Genomic DNA, 21733 nt, shown 5'->3' with positions numbered 1-21733 from the left:
TCTTATTGTCGCACAATGTTGCCTCAAGGCAACACATTTCAAAACGACCCCTGAACACATCTTTTTATTTACTTAGTTTTTTAAAATGAATTTAATTTGAATTTAATATTCAGGTCCGAATAAATAAATCAAGAATCATTTTTTCAAGGAAAGTGAATTGAGTTTTTTTTTTCATTGCTTTCATAACGTGTGCTGTAGAGTTTGAATCTAAAAACAGCAAATGAAGCTTTCGAAATTCCTGTAATAATAATAATAATAATAATAATAATAATAATAATTGTATAACATATTTTGTGAAACTAACGCTGCTCACAATCGTAATAAAATAAAACCAGAAAACAGAAGAGGAAGACGAGGCAGAGCTGTAATGAGACAGAATGTCCAGAGATGTGGGGCAAATATTACGAATTACAGTAACTCAAGCAACTAAAGATGAAAGCAGGTACACACCTTAAAAAGATGGTTCTTTAGAAAGGAAATGGTTCTGTATAGAACCATGAGCACTCAAAGAACACTGCAGGGTGAAAAGGGCACTTCTGTCATTACAAGCTGGGCATCATAACAAAACCCTGTATCGGTGCCATATTCCATATAGACTCATATACATCACATTCTCCATCAATCTGAAGATCCCCTTCATAATTCAGAGAACCGTTTAATTATGTAAAGGGTTTGGTTCTATACAGAACCCTTTTCTTTAGGTAAGAACTCATGAAGACCGTACAGCAGTGGAAAGAGAGAGGAGCGGAGGTTAACGCCCAGATTTCTGACCCGAGAGGACGGGAAGCTTCTATATATTCAACAGTTATGGAGCCAGCTTTGCTGAAAGTTTATTTGGAGTCAGTAGTGGTTCTCCTGGGCGGCACAGTGGTGTGGTGGGTAGCACTGTCGCCTCACAGCGAGGAGGGCCTGGGTTCGATTCCCCGGCTGGGTGACTCCTCTCTGTGTGGAGTCTGCATGTTCTCCCCGTGTCTGTGTGGGTTTCCTCCAGTTTCCTCCCACAGTCCAAAGACATGCAGTCAGGCCAATTGGAGATGCTAAATTGCCCCTGGGTGTGAGTGACTGACTGTGTCTGTCTGCCCTGCGATGGACTGGCGACCTGTCCAGGGTGTATCCTGCCTTCTGCCCGAAGACCCTGATGGAGAAGCGGCTTAGAAAATGGATGGAAGTAGTGGTTCTCCTGGGTTCTGTCCATCCACCAAACTGTGAAATTAGTGAACACTGTGCAGTTACTCGTTTCCACCAGAGAGGGCTCCAATTCCCCAAATGCTACATTGTGCTGCTTTAACTTGCATGTGTAGATGTAGTCTGTCTGCCCTGCGATGGACTGGAAACCTGTCCGGGGTGTAGTGATGAGGGTTTTCTGAAGTATTTCTGAGCCAGTGAGGTGATATAATCACCGAAACCTGCTGGTTTTTAATGCAGTGCTGTCTGAGGGGTCGAAGGTTGCAGGCGCTCAGTTGTGGTTTTTGGCCTTTTCCTTTATGCACAGAGATTTCTCCAGATTCCTCCGGAGTTTGTGGATGATATTGTGCACTGTAGAAGGTGAAAACTACCTAAACTCCTTGCAAACACTCATTGAGGAACATCATTCTTAAAGGCACATTTGGCAAAGCGGTGAGTCTTGACCCATCCTCACTCGTAAAGGACTCGGCCTTTGCTGGACGCTCCTTTAACGTGACTGCATCGCAAGTTTTTTGCAACATTTACTACTTTGTCAGAATTAACATGTACTTAAAATACACACACATTTTCTAAGCCGCTTTTCCCTCAGGGTCACGGGGGGTGCTGGAGCCCATCCCAGTGGTCATTGGGCAGAAGGCGGGATACACCCCGGACAGGTTTCCAGTCCATCGCAGGGCAGACAGACATACATACTACTTTACTTAAAAAATAATAATATTCAAACGGTAAAACACTAAATATCATGTATTTATACCGTTTTATTTAACTAAATGTTGAAGTGAATTTACAAATCTGTCCCAGTTTTTTGGAGTTGGGTTTGTGAATAAGCCTGAAGCTCATCAGCAGCAACTAGTAGGAAAGTTTTAAACAGAAACGAGGCGACAGTTTGAAATCGGTTTGATGAAGGTGGAGTATGTACAGGCAGTGGAAACCTGTCCATGAAGCGATGACTGACGAATCAGAACAGGTAGACAGGCTTTAGTTAAAATGGTCAGTAGGGGTCAGGCGGCTGCTTTAGAGGCTGTAACAATGTCAGCAAAGAATTTCATATACAGTATCTCACAAAAGTGAGTGCACCCCTCACATTTCTGCAGATATTCTATCTTTTGATGGGACGTCACTGTAGAACTGAAACTCTGATATAAGTTAAAGTGGTCAGTGTGCAGCTTGTACAGCAGTGCAGATCTACTGTCCTCTGAAAAGAACAACACACAGACATTAATGTCTGAATAGCTGGCAGCACAAGTGAGTCCACCTCACAGTGAACGTGTCCAGATTGTGCCCAGTCATGTCGTCGTCCCTCCCTGGCATGACTCGTTAGAGTTACAGGGTTCCAGGTGTGAATGGGGAGCAGGGCTGTTAAATTTGGTGTTTTGGGTACGATTCACTCACACTGGCCACTGGATATTCAACATGACACCTCATGGTAAAGAATCTCTGAGGATGTGAGAAATAGAATTGCTGCTCTCCATAAAAAAACACCTAGGCTATAAGAAGACTGCTAACACCCTGAAACTGAGCTACAGCATGGTGGCCAAGGTCATACAGCGGTTTTCCAGGACAGGTTCCACTCGGAACAGGCCTCGCCAAAGAAGCTGAGTCCATGTGTTCAGCATCATATCCAGAGGTTGGCTTCAAACAATAGATGCATGAGTGCTGTCAGCACTGCTGCAGAGGTTGAAGAAGTGGGAGGTCAGCCTGTCAGTGCTCAGATCATACGCCGCACAATGCATCAACTCGGTCTGCACGGTCGTCGTCCCAGAAAGAAGCCTCTTCTGAAAGAAAGAAAGCCTGGAAACAGTTTGCTGAAGACAAGCAGAAGGAGGAGGAGCACAAGGTGTCTAACATCCACCAGCTCCGTGACGTCATCATGGAGGAGTGGAAGAGGCAGCCTGTGGAGCTCTGGTGAATTCCAGGCCCAAGAGGGTTCCGGCAGTGCTAGATAATAACAGTGGTCACACTAAATATTGATCCTCTGAGCCCAATCTGGACACGTCCACTGTGAGGTGGACTCACTTGTGCTGCCAACTATTCAGACATTAATGTCTGTGTGTTGTTCTTTTCAGAGGACAGTAAATCTGCACTGCTATACAAGCTGCACACTGACCACTTTAACTTATATCAGAGTTTCATCTCTACAGTGTCGTCCCATCAAAAGATAATATTAATAAAATATTTGCAGAAATGTACTACAGAACAGATTTTATTATTAAACAAATGGAAAGAATAATTTAAATCAGATTTTATTATATTCTTCAGTACTTCAGAAAAGAAACTGGAATATCTATGCCTGCGTAAAAGGTCTTTTGAGAAAATGATCTGTTAAGTTATTTCTCTGAACAGTGAAAGTTTATTTGTTCAAAACAAAGAAACAAAAAAAGTATTACAGTTACCGTCCATCACCTGCTTTACCCTAATCAATACCTCAGTAGATTAAATCAGGTGACTGAACTGATCAGATCCAGGTGGTGTGGAAGAGCAGCGAGGACTGAGTGCTTTTAGCACCACTAGAGGGCAGCAGTTACACACGAATGAATCCTTTTTGTTAAATGATCTGTTAGATTATATGTATTAATCAATACTGTAGAAAAGAGGTCAAATATCCACATTTGCATATGAAGTGCAGGTGTAAAAGTCTGAGAAAGTGGTCAATAAAGCTGTTTCTCTGTGCAGGGAGTGTCACTTCTTTTACATTTTGACTCCTCAGTGCCTTCAGCGCTGTTGTTCATCTCACAGACTTTAGAGGGCAGCGTTTACATGTAAAACTGGTCACAGACTGAGAATTTCCTAAACTCCGTCCTCCAGACAAAACTGCTTCAAATTGTTTTGTGTCTGTCCTTTAAACACCACGTCACATCGAAGTGCCTCAGTTCTGGCCTTTATCTACAGTAAAAGACTCGTAATTTGATGCCATGTTAAACTGACGGGTGAACTACTTCACCAGTTTTCCCAACTTCAGTGAAGTAATCAGGAGAAACGATCCTCAGAGAGAGTGAACTCAGTTGACCTCTAGCTGTTCTAGATACACTATGTGTTTCTCCTAAACTCCAACGGAGGGGTGAGGAACAGATTAGGTTGAGATGAAGCAGCAGAAATGCAGGATTTCTTAATATTTTCGTAAAATTAAAGCTCCTCTCAGGTTTCTCATCAACGGCCTTACAGAACCATAAACAACCCTCAGAACTGCACTCAGCATTCAAACTTAAACGCTTCTGTGGCCCAAGAAGGCAAAAAATATCTAGCTATTTATTTATCTCACTCTGCACACACATATACACTATATTGTATTCGGTCTAATTAGGGTGTTTCAGGTGTTTAAGGTGTTTGTGTGAGGTGTTTAAGCCGCTTTACAGAATTTCAGAAAAGACAAAGAGTAGTGGAGTGTAAGAATGTACAGAACCCCCCCCCCCCCCCCCCCCGGGGAGGGCAAGCCAGGGGCAACAGTGGCAAGGAAAAACTCCCTCAGAACTGAGGAAGAAACCTTGGGAGGAACCAGGCTCACCAGGGGGGACCCATCCTCCTCTGGTCAAACTACCTACAGTTATTATACTACTAATATTAATAGCAGTAATATTGGTAGTAGGAATTTGTGGGGGCGGTGCCACTGGATTGGCAGAATGGGGTGGTGGTACCTCTTCTTAAAAAGGGGGACCGGAGGGAACTACAGGGGAATGACACTCCTCAGCCTCCCTGGTAAGGTCTATGCAGGGGTACTGGATTCAGGAGGAGCAGTGCGGGTTGTGCCCTGGTCATGGAACACTGGACCAACTCTTCACCTTCTCCAGGATTCTGGAGGGTTCATGGGAGTTTGCCCAACCAGTCCACATGTGCTTTGTGGATCTGGAGAAGGCATTCGACTGTGTTCCCCGGGGTATTCTGTGGGAGGTGCTTCGGGAGTACAGGGTACATGGCTCTTTGCTACGAGCCATTCAGGCCCTGTACAAATAAAGCAGGAGTTTGGTTCGCATGGCCGGCAGTAAGTCAGACTTGTTCCCAGTGAGAGTTGGGCTCCGTCAGGGCTGCCCTTTGTCACCGATTCTATTCATAATTTTTATGGATAGAATTTCTAGGCGCAGTCAGGGGATGGAGGGTGTCCGGTTTGGTGACCTCAAGGTCACATTGCTGCTGTTTGCAGATGATGTGGTCCTATTGGGGACATCAGGCCGCGAACTTCAGCTTTCACTGGATCGGTTTGCAGCCGAGTGTGAAGCGGCCGGGATGAGAATCAGTACCTCTAAATCCGAGACCATGGTTCTCGGGCGGAAAAGGGTGGAGAGCCCTCTCTGGGTCAGGGATAGGCTCTTGCCTCAAGTGGAGGAGTTTAAGTATCTCGGGGTCTTGTTCACGAGTGATGGTACAAGGGAGCGGGAGATTGACAGGCGGATTGGTGCTGGGTCAGCAGTGATGCGGGCTCTTTACTGGTCTGTTGTGGTGAAGAAAGAGCTGAGCCATAAGGCAAGGCTCTCGATTTACCGGTCGATCTACGTTCCCACCCTCACCTATGGTCATGAGCTTTGGGTAATGACCGAAAGAATGAGATCGCGAATACAAGCGGCCGAAATGAGTTTCCTCCGCAGGGTGTCTGGACTCTCCCTTAGAGATAGGGTGAGAAGTTCGGTCATCCGGGAGGGACTCGGAGTAGAGCCGCTGCTTCTTCACATCGAGCTTGGGAGCGCCTCGGAATCCCCCTTGGAGAGCTAGTGGAAGTGGCTGGGGAAAGGGAGGTCTGGGCCTCATTGCTTAGGATGCTGCCCCCCACGACCCGAAACCCGGAGAAGCGGAAGATAATGGGTGGGTGGGTGGATGGATGGATGGATGGATGGATGGATGGATGGATGGATGGATGGAATTTGGGGGCAGTCGTGGGCTGGAGGTTAGGAATCTGGCCCTGTGACCAGAAGGTTGCAGGTTCGATCCCCAGGGCTGACAGTCCTTGAGCAAGACACCTAACCCCCAACTGCTCCCCAGGCGCTGTGGATAGGGCTGCCCACTGCTCCGGGCATGTGTGCTCACTGCCCCCTAGTGTGTGTGTTCACTAGTGTGTATGTGGTGTTTCACTTCACGGATGGGTTAAATGCGGAGGTGGAATTTCCCCGGTTGTGGAATGAAAAAAGTATCACTTATCACTTAGGAATAACTAGGAGTCTATGAGAACATCAGTGTAGGATGGGCAGCTAGTCCAAGGCAGGTGGTGGCAGCTGGGTCATGGGCAGCTGGTCTGAAGTGGGCAGCAGGAGGGCTCAACAGTCAGTCGTCCTTCAGTGTCCGGCCAGACATGTGGGCGGTTGTATACTCTGAAAAAGGCAGGGAGAGGGAATTAGTTTTATTCTGTCCATTTGTGCATAAACAGGGAATGTAAACATTCCCAGAGTGTGGCTAACGACTCCGGCAGATCTGACTATGACAGCTTAACTAACAGGAGAGAACCAGAAGGACACACAGACACGGCAGCACTCTGAAACAGTCTGGCATCCCTCCGCTCCACTGTCCACAAACCTGAGTGACCGCGTGCGAGCAGCGGGACGACAGCACCAGCGGCTCAGTTTACTATAATTCCCTGTGTCCATGGACCCCTGGATCTGCTGCCTTTATCTAGGGGGAACATTAGCTACCAAAAGCTGAACTGAACAAGTGAGTTTTCAGCCTAGTCTTAAAGATTGAGACTGTGTCTGAGTCCCGAACAGTTTCTGGAAGATCATTCCAGAGTTTGGGGGCTTTATAAGAAAAGGCTCTTCCCCCAGCTGCAGCCTTAGGAATTCTGGGAACTATTAATAAGCCAGCACTCTGGGATCTGAGTAGTCGTGATGGCTCATAATGAGAAACAAGGTCTTGTAAGTACTCGGGAGAGTAGAGTGTTTGTGTGAGGTGTTTAAGGTGTGTGAGGTATTTAGGGTGTTTGTGTGAGGTGTTTAAGGTGTTTGTGTGAGGTGTTTAGGGTGTTTTAGGTGTTTTTGTGAGGTGTTTATGGTGTGTGAGGTATTTAGGGTGTTTGTGTGAGGTGTTTAAGGTGTTTTTGTGAGGTGTTTGAGGTGTTTAAGGTGTTTGTGTGAGGTGTTTAAGGTGTTTGTGTGAGGTGTTTATGGTGTGTGAGGCATTTAGGGTGTTTGTGTGAGGTGTTTAAGGTGTTTTAGGTGTTTTTGTGAGGTGTTTGTGTGAGGTGTTTAAGGTGTTTGTGTGAGGTGTTTAGGGTGTTTTAGGTGTTTGTGTGAGGTGTTTAAGGTGTTTGTGTGAGGTGTTTAGGGTGTTTGTGTGAGGTGTTTTAGGTGTTTGTGTGAGGTGTTTAAGGTGTTTGTGTGAGGTGTTTAGGGTGTTTGTGTGAGGTGTTTAAGGTGTTTGTGTGAGGTGTTTAGGGTGTTTGTGTGAGGTGTTTTAGGTGTTTGTGTGAGGTGTTTAAGGTGTTTGTGTGAGGTGTTTAGGCTGTTTGTGTGAGGTGTTTAAGGTGTTTGTGTGAGGTGTTTAGGGTGTTTGTGTGAGGTGTTTAGGGTGTTTAAGGTGTTTGTGTGAGGTGTTTAAGGTGTTTGTGTGAGGTGTTTAGGGTGTTTGTGTGAGGTGTTTAGGGTGTTTAAGGTGTTTGTGTGAGGTGTTTAAGGTGTTTGTGTGAGGTGTTTAAGGTGTGTGAGGTGTTTAGGCTGTTTGTGTGAGGTGTTTAAGGTGTTTGTGTGAGGTGTTTAAGGTGTGTGAGGTGTTTAGGCTGTTTGTGTGAGGTGTTTAGGCTGTTTGTGTGAGGTGTTTAAGGTGTTTGTGTGAGGTGTTTAGGGTGTTTGTGTGAGGTGTTTTAGGTGTTTGTGTGAGGTATTTAAGGTGTAACTTGACAGGGTTTGTACACATATAAATAAACTATATACGTGTAATACTGAGAGTAGTGAGATTCATTAACGGCTCTAAATGAGCACGGCTGAGTCCTTCTCCTGCTAAAACCTGCTGTGAGCAACACGTCTTTCTGTTTTTATTGATCATTAATGAAATTCTGAAACAGTGACAGGGTCAGTCTGTGTACTTCTTTGTTTGTTTGTTCTTCATACGTCGTGGAGGTCACTGTGTTCTGCTTCCAAGTTCCAAAACCTGCACTGATGTCCATCCTGTAGAGTGAAAACATGAATAAAATCAGTTCTGATCCCACAGAAGCAGAAGGTCAGCACGCTTCACAGAGCTGGACAGTCCGAACTGATCTTAAAGGAGCCGCCGACTCACTGAGTCACTGTGACTGATTCAGTGACTCTGAGCTGATGGAGCGAAAGTCCAGACCCAGCGGTCAGACTGTGGAGCTCCTCTAATGAACAGGTGTGTCTCTCAGAGTGAGTGAAGGATGAGGAGAGGGTCAGTCTGACCTGTCAGTTTTCTCTTATAGTAGACGAGGCCTGTCAGGGCTGTGACTCCTCCCAGCAACAGAGCTGCAGCTCCCACTGCGATTCTGTCTCTGTCGGACTCAGAGAGAGACGCCTCTGTTACACACACACACACACACACACACACACACACACACACACACACACACACACACGCACACGCACACACACGCACACACACGCACACACACGCACACACATATATAATCAGTGACTGGTGTGAACACTGGGTTCTATAGGATCAGTGTTCAGTCAGGAATCAGGCAGAAACTCAAAAAATGTGCAAAATCACATCTGCAGCTATTTTTAATTAATAATTAGACATTAATCAGGTATAAACACACTGTATATTAACGTCTTTCACTATATTATATATCTAAAATTAACAATCTGCCTGTCTGACTATCTGTCTATCTATCTATCTGTCTATGTCTGTCTGTCTGTCCGTCTATCTGTCTGTCTATCTAGCTGTCTGTCTGTCTATCTGTCTGTCTCTGTCTGTCTGTCTGTGTAGCTGTCTGTCTGTGTAGCTGTCTGTCTGTCTGTCTAACCGTCTGTCTGTCTTTCTGTGTAGCTGTCTGTCTGTCTGTCTGTGTAGCTGTCTGTCTGTGTAGCTGTCTATCTGTCTGTCTGTCTAGCTATCTGTCTGTCTGTGTAGCTGTCGTTCTGTCTGTCTATCTGTCTGTCTGTCTGTCTGTCTAGCCATCTGTCTGTCTGTCTGTCTGGTGAAACTTGACTCTTTTATATTTAAACTTATAGATCACTGAAAAATGAAGGTGCCAAAGAGGGAGACAATGCGTAAGTGTGTGAGGAACCTTTTTAAAGTTTAACAAACCTCCACATAAGGTAAAGGTTCTAGGAGAGTCTTTGCATTATTTGGAGTTTCTTTAAACTCTACACTCTCACATATATCTCATCTAAGGGTTCTTTAGGGAACCAGACGTGGTTCTTCTCACTCCAGAGTCTGTGAACTCACCGTCACTGTGGCTCCAGTGGAACAGGGCGGGTTCCCTAAAGCCTAGATGTTCCACCATGCAGGAGATGTCCTCTGCAGGTTCTGGAGTGAACTCCAGCTGGGAATGCACTTGGTAGTACCAGTCTCCATTGGTCAGCTCCTCTGTGGAGACCACGTCAGTGGTCACTTTCTCGCTGCCCCTCAGCCAGGTCAGTTTGATGGGTTTGGGGTAAAAGTCGTAGGCGCTGCACATCAGCACGGCCGGCTGGTCTCCGCTGGCCGGCCTCAGTGACCTCAGCATGACCCTTGGCCTCACTGTGACAGGAGAGAGAGATTAAACCATGTGATTTGAATTTATATAGTCATTAAGCTTTTAAAGGGCTAATATCATAGAAGCATTCAGCTTTATTATTATTTTTAATATGTAGTATATAAACATGGTTCACACACCAGTCCATACAGTCAATATATGGAATCTAAGCTGAAAAACCTGCATGTTTTGAATTCATTGCTTTTGTGATGTCACAAATCCCAGCATATTTACATATACCAGCTCAGCCTTCAGCAGTGCAGCCATGTCCGTTGAAGTTATAAGCAGTGTGTTAGGCTGGACTGCTGGGTTGAACAAGGCAGCCACTCAGAACAGAGCTCATTTACATACATCTGTCTTAAAGGCACAGTAACAAAAACAGCCTGTTTAATTTTTAATATCAAGAGAGGTTGAAAAGTGGTCATGTAAAGATGAATCATACACACAAATGTTAGAAGTGGACCTTATAACAGGAAAATTTAAATACGCAAAAAGGGTAGGATAATATCTGTTACTTTGTTTAGTTGTTGAAATATATCTACAGATTTCTAGACACAGAATAAAACCAGACTGTTTCTGTTTGCCTTTTTCTTGGTTTCCTAGTGCTGTGTGTTTTTTCTTTATCTGCCATGTGCTTTTGTTGTCATGTTGGCTCCTTCCCTGTCCTGCCCTGTCTTCACCTGTTCTTTGTCTCCCAGCCCCGCCCTCTCATTAGTCTCAGGTGTTTCTTGTTTTCTGTTAGTATTTATACTCTTTGCTCAGTCCCTTTGTCTTGCATTGTGCATCTTTATATCCTGTTGTGTGGTTCCCCTCGTTGTTGGTATTGTTTCCTTGTTTAGTTCTTGTTTACTTTGTTTTACCTTGTGCTGGATTTATCCATCCCACTCACTTATGCCGGTGTTTGTGATCTCTGCATTGTGTGCTAATCAAAGGCAACTCACACTTGCATCCTGCCCCAGTGCCTCACACATTAAAATCCTTGAGTTGTCTTAGACAATAGTACAGCAAACTTGGAGTGTACTGAACATAGAAGAGTGCAGCATGGTGTCCCACTGGGCTCTGTTTTAGGGCCCTTAGTGTTCTCCCTTTATTTACAGCTCCTTGGATACATAATCTGTAAACACACTGTTGGATGAATGAAGATTGTTTTAAAAAGATATAAAAGCCTGAGTAACCAGGAACTCACTCGTGCTAAACCCAGGCAAAACAGATAAAACATTTTTATGCTTAAATTATTCTTTCATGGTGAACTTAGACCAATAGCAGAACCCTTTTTGGTGCTATATAGAACCATAACAAAACATCGATCTTCTCCATTGATCTTCAGAACCGTTTCACCAGGCAAAGAACCACATAAGCATACAAATGGTTCTTTGAGTGGTCATGGTTCTAAATACAACCCCAATTCCAATGAAGTTGGGACGTTGTGTAAAACATAAATAAAAACAGAATACGATGATTTGCAAATCCTTTTCAACTTATATTTAATTGAATCCACTACAAAGACGAGATATTTAATGTTCAAACTGATAAACTTTATTGCAACAATTTTTGCCTGAAGTGCAAAATACGACAGCGGAGACCCCGGACTGCTGAGCAACTGAAGCTGTACATCAAGCTGGGAAAGAATTCCACCTAGAAAGCTCCAACAATCAGTGTCCTCAGCTCCCAAACGCTTATTGAGTGTTAAAGGAAAGGTGATGTAACACAGTGGTAAACACGCCCCTGTCCCAACTTCTTTGGAACGTGTTGCAGGCATCAAATTCAAAATGAGTGAATATTTGCAAAAAACAATAAAGTTTATCTGTTTGAACATTAAATATCTCGTCTTTGTAGTGTGTTCAATTGAATATCGGTTGACAAGGATTTGTAAATCATCGTATTCTGTTTTACACAACGTCCCAACTTCACTGGAATTGGGGTTGAAGACCGAATGTCTTTACTAAAGAATTTTTGAAAAACATCTGTTTTTGGGTGTAAATAGTAATGTAAAAAAAAGAATCTGAAAAATCTGCCCTGTTTTCCCACAATAAATACGGAGCTAAACTGGACCGGACCTGTTTCCGCTTTTAAATAGTGATGAACACATGAACTGAATGAATATGAGGTAGAAACTCCGATATGACAGTCAGAGCTGGATGAGTATTTCACTATGAACCGACTTCAAACTGTAACGAAAGCTATTATTTAGTCTGAGCTCAATAAGCAGCTCCTCCTCCACTTTTTTCTCTCGTCTAGATTGGCTACTGCATGTTTAGCTGTGCTGATGTACTTTAGTCCATGTTTATAGATAACTGAGATTCACAACAGTGTCAGAAACCACAGAATCAAGTCTATTAGAGATCCTGAGCACTTCCAGACACTTTCTGGCGAACATATGATGATTTAGGCATGCAGTTAGCACCATGCTAATGTGTGGCTAATTGCTAAAAATAAGGTTCCATTGCTTGTTAGCTACATTAGCCTCTTAGCTCAAGCATTAAAACTAAAAAAACAAAGATCAGACTTCATGAACCATGAACACCATGACACCCATGAACTACACCCTGATAGCGAGCATATGTGTCAGCCTGCTCGCTCGATAAGGTCGGCACCAGGCTGACTGCACACCACTGCTGGTCCACCCTTGGACCACCCTTCATACTGTCCTGCGTACAAGAACTAACTAGTTTTAATCTCCTCAAACAGATTTAAAAGCACACAGACTTTTATTTTGGAAAATAAGCAATTAAGAGAAAATGAATTTAAAGCTGTGACCCAATTCTCAATTATCCTTCCGAGGCTGCATTTGAAAGCCGACTGCCTCATAGCGGCATGTCTAGGCTGCCCCATTTTCCATGGCAACGAAGGATCCAACGGGTGGATCCTTCACCAGTCAGCAGATCCCGAGGTTCACTGTGTGTTAGCGAGGATTCGGGAACGTGGCGTAGTCAGCAGTGGAGCGAACGGCGGCTGATGAGACGCCTTAAATGTAAGTATTGGGTTCAAATTGAGGTGAATAGCCAACGATACAGATGTTTAAAAAGTCAAAGTGGTCTGAAGAAAAACGTACACTAACATTTCATTTTGTTTCAAGGAGTAAAGAGCCGACAGAGAGACGCACCTCCAGCTCTAGTAAATGAAACAATAAAACTAAAGTCATAGTTTGTGGCTCCATCTTTAAAGAACTTTAAAAGAACCTGAGAGGAACGGCCTTAGGTGGTGCAGCGGTGAGGCGGGAACAGCAGTGCTGTGATGCAAACAGAAAATCCTCTCTAGAATTTTTTGCCTTTCTAGAAATATTTTAGCCTCTTGCTAGATTTTTCAGCCTCTCTGGAATTTTTAGCCTCTCTAGAATGTTTTAGCCTATTGCTAGAATTTTTGCCTTCCTAGAGTTTTCAGCCTCTCTAGATTTTTTAGCCTCTCTAGAATTTTTTGCTTTTCCAGAAATATTTTAGCCTCTCTAGAATTTGTAGCCTCTCTAGAATTTTTTGCCTTTCTAGAATTGTTTAGCCTATTGCTATAATTTTTGCCTTCCTAGAATTTTTTAGCCTCTAGAATTTTTTGCCTTTTTGGAAATATTTTAGCCTCTTGCTAGAGTTTTCAGCCTCTCTAGAATTTATTAGCCTCTCTAGAATTTTTTGCCTTTCTAGGAATATTTTAGCCTCCTGCTAGAGTTTTTAGCCTGTCTTGTATTTTTTTTAGCCTCTTGCTAGAAATTAGATCTCTAGAGCTTTTACTAGCATACTGGCTCTGCTGTGCTGATGTAAACAGTGTAAAGATGAACCGTCTTTATTTCCCACCTGCTCTGTCCACTGGAGACAGCTGTCCTCCATACTCTCTGCAGTCGGAGATGACCTTTTCTGCCTCCGAGTGCAGCCAGTGTGTTTTGCTATTGAAGTCTTTGGCCCATTTTTCTCCATATTCACTGTAAGCAACAACTTCATTCTCAGTGCTGTTGTACGTCAGGACTTTTCCCTTGTTGTACACCAAGGATATAAGAACCTCAATGTTCTGGGGCGAGCCGAGGGTCCGGCACTCAACGGAATAGAAAAAGTAATAACTGTGAACTGCAGAGGAGAAAAATATTACAACAAAGGAACAGTTAAACTTTTAAAAATGAATATGCATTAAAATCATGTAAAATGTGAGCATCGTATGGAAACACAGTAGAGCTGATACTCAGTCAGTAAGCCAGCATGATCACAAATGTTTAAATCAGTTTAATCAATCAATCAAAAAGTTAAAGTGGTCTAATTAATCCTTCATTGAGTTTAGTCAGTTTAATATTAAGATTCCTTTTATTGTCTTTACTTGTTTACCTACAGTGAAATTCAGGTGCACCACCTGAAACATTGCTCAGTATACACACACACACACACACACACACACACACACACACACACCAATCAGCCGTAACATCCTGACCACCTCCTCGTTTCTACGCTCTTTCTCCACTTTATCAGCTCCACTTACTGTATAGCTGCACTCTGTAGTTCTACAGTTACAGACTGTAGTCCATCTGTTTCTCTGATACTCTGTTACCCTGTTCTTCAGTGGTCAGGACCCCCATGGACCCTCACAGAGCAGGTACTGTTTGGGTGGTGGGTCATTCTCAGCACTGCAGTAACACTGACGTGGTGGTGGTGTGTTAGTGTGTGTTGTGCTGGTCTGAGTGGATCAGACACAGCAGCGCTGCTGGAGTTTTTAAGCACCTCAGTGTTGCTGCTGGACTGAGAATAGTCCACCAACCAAAAACATCCAGCCAACAGCGTCCTGTGGGCAGCGTCCTGTGGGCAGCGTCCTGTGAGCAGCATCCTGTGACCACTGATGAAGGACTAGAGGATGACCAACACAAACTGTGCAGCAGCAGATGAGCTGTCGTCTCTGACTTTACACCTACAAGGTGGACCGACAAGGTAGGAGTGTCTAATCGAGTGGACAGTGAGTGGACACAGTGTTTAAAAACTCCAGCAGCACTGCTGTGTCTGATCCACTCGCACCAGCACAACACACACTAACACACCACCACCACACCTGATAAAATGAACAATGAGCATAAAAACAAGGAGGTGCTCATAATGTTATGCCTGATTGGTGTATATATGTATACACACACACACACACACACACACACACACACACACACACACACCTACTGTATATAGCATGAACACTATACAGCACTGCAAGCATAACTAGTGTGTCAAGAAAAATCAAGCAGAGAATGTAGGAAAGAAATTGGTCCATTTAGAACCATCCTAGATCAACTAACCCTGCCACAGCAGCAGGTTCTACTGAAAAGGGGCCCAAACACTAGGGACGGCTGTTCTAGCTGTTGCTGTAAACAGGACTTACGTATAAATAACAGTTGAGTATTAATATCATACGGTCATGTTTCTTTGTGTTGCCCATGGTAACAGGATGGGTGGCACCCCAGCGCCCCCTAAAGGACAAAACGACCCTGGATAGAGTGTTTTAATGTGCACAGTATTGTTTACTTACACACATACAGCAAATCTCATCTTACCTGTCGCGGATAGAACCCAGAGGAACGCGGTCAGGTGGAGAACAGGAGGCATCGCTGTACGTCCAGCTCCGACTCTCAGGGTGATTAAACCGACTGCCCGACTGCCTCTGCTTGCATTACAGCTCAGAACCAGGAAGAAGGTTCCACAGCTGAGTCAGATCTGCTCTCAGTTCCTTCTTTAACACTGAACACACCAGCAGGGACAGCAGACAGGAGGACGGCTGTGAAGCAGGTGGGTCATTCTGCAGAGACGTCCATCTGTAGCCTTTATAGATATATTACACTTCAAAATCGTGACAGGGTCAGAGTTTATTTCTATTTTAAACTAAAACAACGTGTGGTTTGATGTTCTGTAAAATGCATTGATCATTAAAAACGTCTCCGGTGTTTCCTTTATTATGAGGAACACCAGAGACGGTCAGGAACACCAGTGACCCCTATGGAGCGACAGAACAGTGGACGTTTCTGTAGAACGACCCACATAATTATGGATATTCTGTAGAACCCTGGGGCTCCATTTAGAACCATTTCATGCTTAAGTGTTTTTTTGTGGTTCTTCAGATTGATGGAGAATGTGTTGTATATGATTCTACATACAAACTGTTCTGAAAATGGTTCTGTATAACACACAAAAAGGGTTCTTCTATTATTACAAGCTTTTCCAAAAAGCTCAGCACAGTCCTCAGAACCTTCTAATCATGATTAGGGTTCGTTGAGTGTTCATGGTTCTTTATAGAACAATTTTCTTTACTAAAGGAAGAACTGTCTTTGAGAACGTTTTGGTGCTGTATAGAACCCTTTTCAAAAAGGTTCTACATAGAATCATCTCCAGCACATTCTCCATCAGTCTGAAGAACGTTGTCATGATGCAAAGAACCATTCCAGCATGCAAACGGTTCTTTGAGTGTTCACGGTTCTATTCATAACCAATTTCTTCATTAAAGAACCCTTAAAGAACCTTGAGGGAACAGAGAGTTCCACACCAAACCGCTCGGCATGAACTTTTTAACTATTTTATTATGAAGAAATTTTGAGAAATCAGTAGAAGTTCAGGAGATCGGTTGAAGTTCAGAAGATTGGTGGAAGTTCGGAAAACCAGTGAAACGTTGAAAAAGAAATTGTGGAGTTTCCCGTTTTGTAAGACACAGATATTATATAATATTTCTGCATTGGTTCTCGTTTTAACACACGTCCCTTTGGTTTCGTGACGGAAACAAACCCAGATCATAATTTACATGGAAAAACTCTGATAACGCTCGACTGCCCGTGATTACAGAACAGCAGGAGGAAGTAAAACCACAAAAAACACAGGCTTATACCACGACCCCATACACACACACACACACACACACACACAGACACACAGACACACACACACACACACACACACACACACACACAGACACACAGACACACACACACACACACACACACACACACACACACAGACACACACACACACACACCAGGTCTGCTGGTGTGTCTGTTGGTTTTACTCTCTCTCTCTCTGTCTCTCTCTCTCTCTCTCTGTCTCTCTCTGTCTCTCTCTCTCTCTGTCTCTCTCTCTCTCTCTCTCTCTCTGTCTCTCTCTCTCTCTCTGTCTCTCTCTCTCTCTCTCTCTGTCTCTCTCTCTCTGTCTCTCTCTGTCTCTCTCTCTCTCTCTCTTTCTCTCTCTCTCTCTCTCTCTCTCTCTCTCTCTCTCTCTCTCTCTGTCTCTCTCTCTCTCTCTCGTTACCAGGCGGCTGCTGCGAGTTCTGAAATGCCGACTCTGTTAGTCCTGATCTTAATGACCTTCAGCTCTGTCCACTCACAGCCGGCAGGTGAGTTTAGTACATTATTCTAAATAAGCTGCTTAATAAATTCAGATAATAGATAGATAGATAGATAGATAGATAGATAGATAGATAGATAGATAGATAGATAGATAGATAGATAGAAACATTATTTATAGTAAATTAACATTTCAGTCATCTGCTGGCAGTTTCTGGTTAAAACTCAAATTTTACCATCCACTTTCTGTCAGTAAGACTATAGAATATAAGAATATTGTAACATTATTGGAGATACTCCCTCCAGCAGGTCCTAGGACGACCCCGGGGTCTTATCCTGGTAGGCTGTGCCTGGTACAGCTCCCTCTTCACCACTACAGTCCGGTACAGTGACCGCATTACTGCTGCCGCCTGTCCCAGCCTGCGGCCGATCTCACCATCCCTCTTCCCATCACTCGTCAACGAGACCTCGAGACACTTAAACTCCTCCTCTTCCACAAGTCCTTTCCCCTTACCTGGAGTGGGCATGCCATCCTTTTCCAGGCTAAGACCATGGACTCAGACTTGGAGGTGCTGATCTGCAAACCAATCGCTTCACACTCAGCTGTAAACCGCTCCAGTGAGCGCTGGAGGCATCCATGCGCTTCAGCCAAAAGAACAACATCGTCTGCAAATAGCAGAGATGCCTCCCTCCGGCCTCCACACCCTGTCCATGAATATCACGAGCAGGAGTGGAGACAGGGCACAACCCTGGCGGAATCCAAAGCTAACAATGAAAGGGTCCGACTTAATGCTGAGTAGTAGTAGCCCCGGTACCCCATACTCCTGGAGGACCTCCCTCAAGATATCTCAGGGAACACGGTCATAAGCCTTCTCCAAATCCACAAAACACATGTAGACTGGGTTGGCAAACTCCCATGCCCCCTCAACAATCCACGAGAGGGTGAAAAGCTGGTCCATTGTTCCACAGCCGTGACGGAATCTGCATTGTTCTTCTTAAATTGGCATAGAGTTTCCCAGGGAGGCTGAGCAGTGTGATACCCCAATAGTTGGCACACGCCCTCCGGTTCCCTTTTTTAAAAACGGGGACCATCATCCCGGTCTTCCAGTCCAAGGGTACTATTCCTGAGGTCCATGCAATATTGCAGAGGCGTGTCAGCCACGACAGCCCCACAATATCCAGAGCCTTAAGCATCTCTGGACAAATCTCATCCACCCCCATGCCTTGCCACTGAGGAGCTTGCCAACTACCTCAGTGACCTCCACCAGGGAAATGGAACTGGACATGCCAGAAGCCACCGGCCCTGACTCCCGTGAGGGAGGCATGTCTCCTGGATTAAGGAGTTCCTCAAAGTGCTCCTTCCACCGACCGATAATATCCTCACTTACCACCCCGACAGGCACCCACAAGCTTTTGGCCACAGCTACGCCTGAAGATCTCTGAAGATCCCTAGACCACATAAGCCTTTCTGCCACGACAAGGCCTCGATCCAGGAAGGGATTTTAATTTTTAGTTCATTTTAAATAGTGAAAATATCTAGAAATTAATTTTAAAAATCTTATAACAAGATAATAATCTCACAGCAATCTCAAACTGAGAGATATTTGATATACTGGCTAGATTTAATGTTTTCACTTGCTAAGAAATCGCAGTGCACGTCTGCTTTTACATGTACACTGCAAAAATGGTGAAATGGTGAAATGAATTAATCTTAAAATCTTCCCTGTAAAAAGTGACTCATCAGATCTGCCTAAAATGACTTCATGTGGTAACAACTTAATGAACTAGTCTTTTTCAGCCTTTATTAAAATTTTGAATGAATGATTCTCCGAATTAATGTCATTTTTATTTATTTAAATAAAAGTAGTTTGACTGCTCATTACTACAAAATTTCATATTTAGGCTGATCTGACGAGCCTTTTTTACAGTGTAGTCGATGAATCTAGTATTTCTCCTTAACTTGAGAGACTTTTGTAAGATGATTATAGAATTATTGAACTTATTTCTAGACATTTATAATTTTAAATCCAGTCAATGTATCTTGTACTTCTCATTGTGAAACTGGACTAAGAACAGTTATAAGATTATTCCACCTATTTCTAGACATGTTTATGGTTTTTAGTAATTTTAGGTGAAATTATCTCTATAATTATATATATATATATATTGGCAGATCATTTTCAAGCATATTTCTTACAACAAGCAAAGTTGTTTGCCAATCTAGTGAGATCATTTTGACTGAAATCATCTAAAACCAATAAAATAAATCATGTTTAGAAATGTTAAATACTCTTATAATCTTAGAAATTGAGAAATATTAGATATATAGACTGGAATTAAGATAATTTCACTAGAGATGTCATTTTTTGCAGTGTTTAAATATATTAAATCAATAAGAATCACTGTCTTTCTGATTCTTGACGCTTTTTTTTCTGTTGACCTGATGGATTAACATGTTTCACTGGTGTGATTGTGTTGTAGGTTTTCATCGATTCGGCCTGCTGCAGGCGTGCGACGGGACCAACGCTGATTTCTCTGTTGTGTACGACGGAGAAAAGCTTGTCTACTATGATTACGAAAACCAGCGAACTGTCCTGACGTTGCCGGACTTCGCAGATCCAGTCGAGGCCCCTGATCTGTCCAAACCAGCTCTCAGAGGAGCAAACGTTTGCAGGCAGGCATTAGCCGTGTTAAACGAGGCCTATATGAACCCACCTGAAGAGCTGGGTGAGCTTCAGCTCCTCTAACGTTAAAATGATCAGGATGTATATATGTATATAATTTTCTCTGATCTTACAAAGTCACGTGGCTGGTTACTGTAGTGGGTAACACCTCTGCCTTCTACTCTGTAGACTGGGGTTCAATCCCCCACCAGGGCAAACACCCTACACTATACCAATAAGAGTCCTTGGGCAAGACTCCTAACACCACCTTGGCCTCCCTGTGTAAAATAGTCATGTTGTAAGTGGTTCTGGATAAGAGCGTCTGCCAAATGCCGTAGATGTAAATGGCCATAAACACACAGCTGAAACGTAAACACCTCATCAGAATAACGTTAAAATGTGAGTTAAGCTGCTGTTACTGATGTATAAAAGCTCAAACAGAACTAAAGAGTGATAAACTGTAAGTTGGGGATTCTGTGAGAGCGCCCCCTGTTCTTATTCTGTATTATACAACAGTTACTTCTGGCCGCGCAAGCTGATTGGTAGAGAAGCGCTCTAGCTGTCCTGTTATTTCACCATAACATTACAAACACTGTATCACTCCGCTGAGACGCCGTTGCTAAGCAACGACTCTGACAGCTGTAGGAGGCGCTCGAGCCATCTGAACGTTTTTACTTCTTACTTCACCAAAAAACAGAAAACGGACACTGTTGAGGTCACATCTGACCGACAGCCGATTTGGTCCGACTCTGAAGACGAGACGGCGCTAAATTCCCAAACTGTCGTCACCACTGAGCAGCTTTTCAGTCGGCAGCTGTGACAGAAATGAACCCAACACCATTTAGAAGCAGTTACAAGCAGTTAGCCATTGCTAAGGTTAGCTAAAGTTTGGTATCCAACTAGCTCAGTGGTCACAGCCAAAATGTTAAGAAGAGCCAAATCAAACCTCCTTGGGAGCCACAACATTTCATCATGTCCGTTTTACCATCTTGCTGTAAATGTGTCTCAGTATGTGTTAATGTACTTGTTTAGGCTAAAAATGTAATATAAACTAAAACACAGACTCACTCTGCTCTGCTTTGAGCTTCAGCTCAGCTACAGCTGCTTTTCTCGCATCTCAAGCAGGAAACTCTTCCTCAAGTGTTGAGCAGTTTCTTGTAGAACGTCTCTCAACGTTCTGCTTCTTATGAGGCTGAAGGCGCTTCAGCTTCAGCTTCAAGACTTTTTAGTGTTTCTCTCAGATTAAGCGTATCAGGAAACCAGCTGGAGTGACTATAAACACTAATCAGTCCATTCGTCTCCAAATGACCGATGTTCGTCTTAAATCTCTCTCTTTGCTGTTTCGTAGCTACTAGCTGGGCGAGACTGTTGTCTGTGTTGCTATGGTGACGTCTGCGCTGATCTTCAGGGTTAAAGGGTGAATCAGCAGTTCTACATTAACTCCAGCGTTTAAGACCATTTACTGTTAAACTGAGTTGAAGGATCAGCAGAGCTTTATTTTACTGTAGAGGAGGATTATTTTATTATTACCTGCTGATCTGATTCAGCTGTGGAGTCACGACAGGGCAGTAGAAGAGTAGCATGAGGCTCCAGAGGCACGTCAGTATCTTCATAACAAGATAGATAGATAGATAGATAGATAGATAGATAGATAGATAGATAGATAGATAGATAGATAGATAGATAGATAGATAGATAGATAGATAGATAGATAGATAGATACTTTATTGATCCCGAAGGAAATTTAGGAATTTCAAAGAATTAACTAAAACTTGAGTTCAAGGAATTCGGCTTGTCACTCAGCTAATCTGCTTATCTTTGGAGGTTATTAGAATCAGAAATACAATGCCAGTTCCTTCCTTATCTAGCTAGCTAGTTAAATTATAACCAGCTAAAATAACACCAGTCCGAAACAACCTCACACGTTACTAGGATTTACTGCTATGTCATGCCTGATTTAGCTCCCTAGCCAGGAGTAAACTGCTGTAATAACAG

General features: G+C 43.6%; 2 protein-coding genes across 5 annotated transcripts in view; one reads left to right on the top strand and one right to left on the bottom strand.

Annotated features, from left to right (window-relative positions):
• Nucleotides 1–6438: 6438 nt before the first annotated feature.
• The window catches only part of LOC108414441 (rano class II histocompatibility antigen, A beta chain-like), a 21625-nt gene continuing 6330 nt past the window's right edge, over nucleotides 6439–21733 (bottom strand). The window contains exons 2-7 of the mRNA XM_017687304.2: nucleotides 15306–15570; nucleotides 13579–13845; nucleotides 9508–9801; nucleotides 8514–8627; nucleotides 8183–8264; nucleotides 6439–6479 (exon numbers count right to left, since the gene is read on the bottom strand). Of these exons, the coding sequence (XP_017542793.2) occupies nucleotides 8218–8264; nucleotides 8514–8627; nucleotides 9508–9801; nucleotides 13579–13845; nucleotides 15306–15357 (774 nt within the window). The 5' untranslated portion in view covers nucleotides 15358–15570 and the 3' untranslated portion in view covers nucleotides 6439–6479; nucleotides 8183–8217. The remainder of the gene's footprint in view (nucleotides 6480–8182; nucleotides 8265–8513; nucleotides 8628–9507; nucleotides 9802–13578; nucleotides 13846–15305; nucleotides 15571–21733) is intronic.
• LOC108414440 (H-2 class II histocompatibility antigen, A-U alpha chain-like) overlaps nucleotides 15318–21733 on the top strand; it is a 9586-nt gene continuing 3170 nt past the window's right edge. Inside the window, exons 1-3 of one of the 4 annotated variants that reach the window (XM_037535970.1) lie at nucleotides 15318–15385; nucleotides 17044–17125; nucleotides 19557–19802. In XM_037535970.1, the coding sequence (XP_037391867.1) occupies nucleotides 17065–17125; nucleotides 19557–19802 (307 nt within the window). In that variant the 5' untranslated portion in view covers nucleotides 15318–15385; nucleotides 17044–17064. Of the gene's footprint in view, nucleotides 15386–15447; nucleotides 15538–16338; nucleotides 16443–16993; nucleotides 17126–19556; nucleotides 19803–21733 lie in introns of those variants that run through there. The other 3 variants (XM_037535972.1, XM_037535971.1, XM_037535973.1) reach the window with 3 other exon arrangements.

Source organism: Pygocentrus nattereri, chromosome 29, assembly GCF_015220715.1.
Source record: "Pygocentrus nattereri isolate fPygNat1 chromosome 29, fPygNat1.pri, whole genome shotgun sequence".
NCBI lineage: Eukaryota > Metazoa > Chordata > Actinopteri > Characiformes > Serrasalmidae > Pygocentrus > Pygocentrus nattereri.
This window is presented reverse-complemented; position numbering and strand designations above follow the sequence as displayed.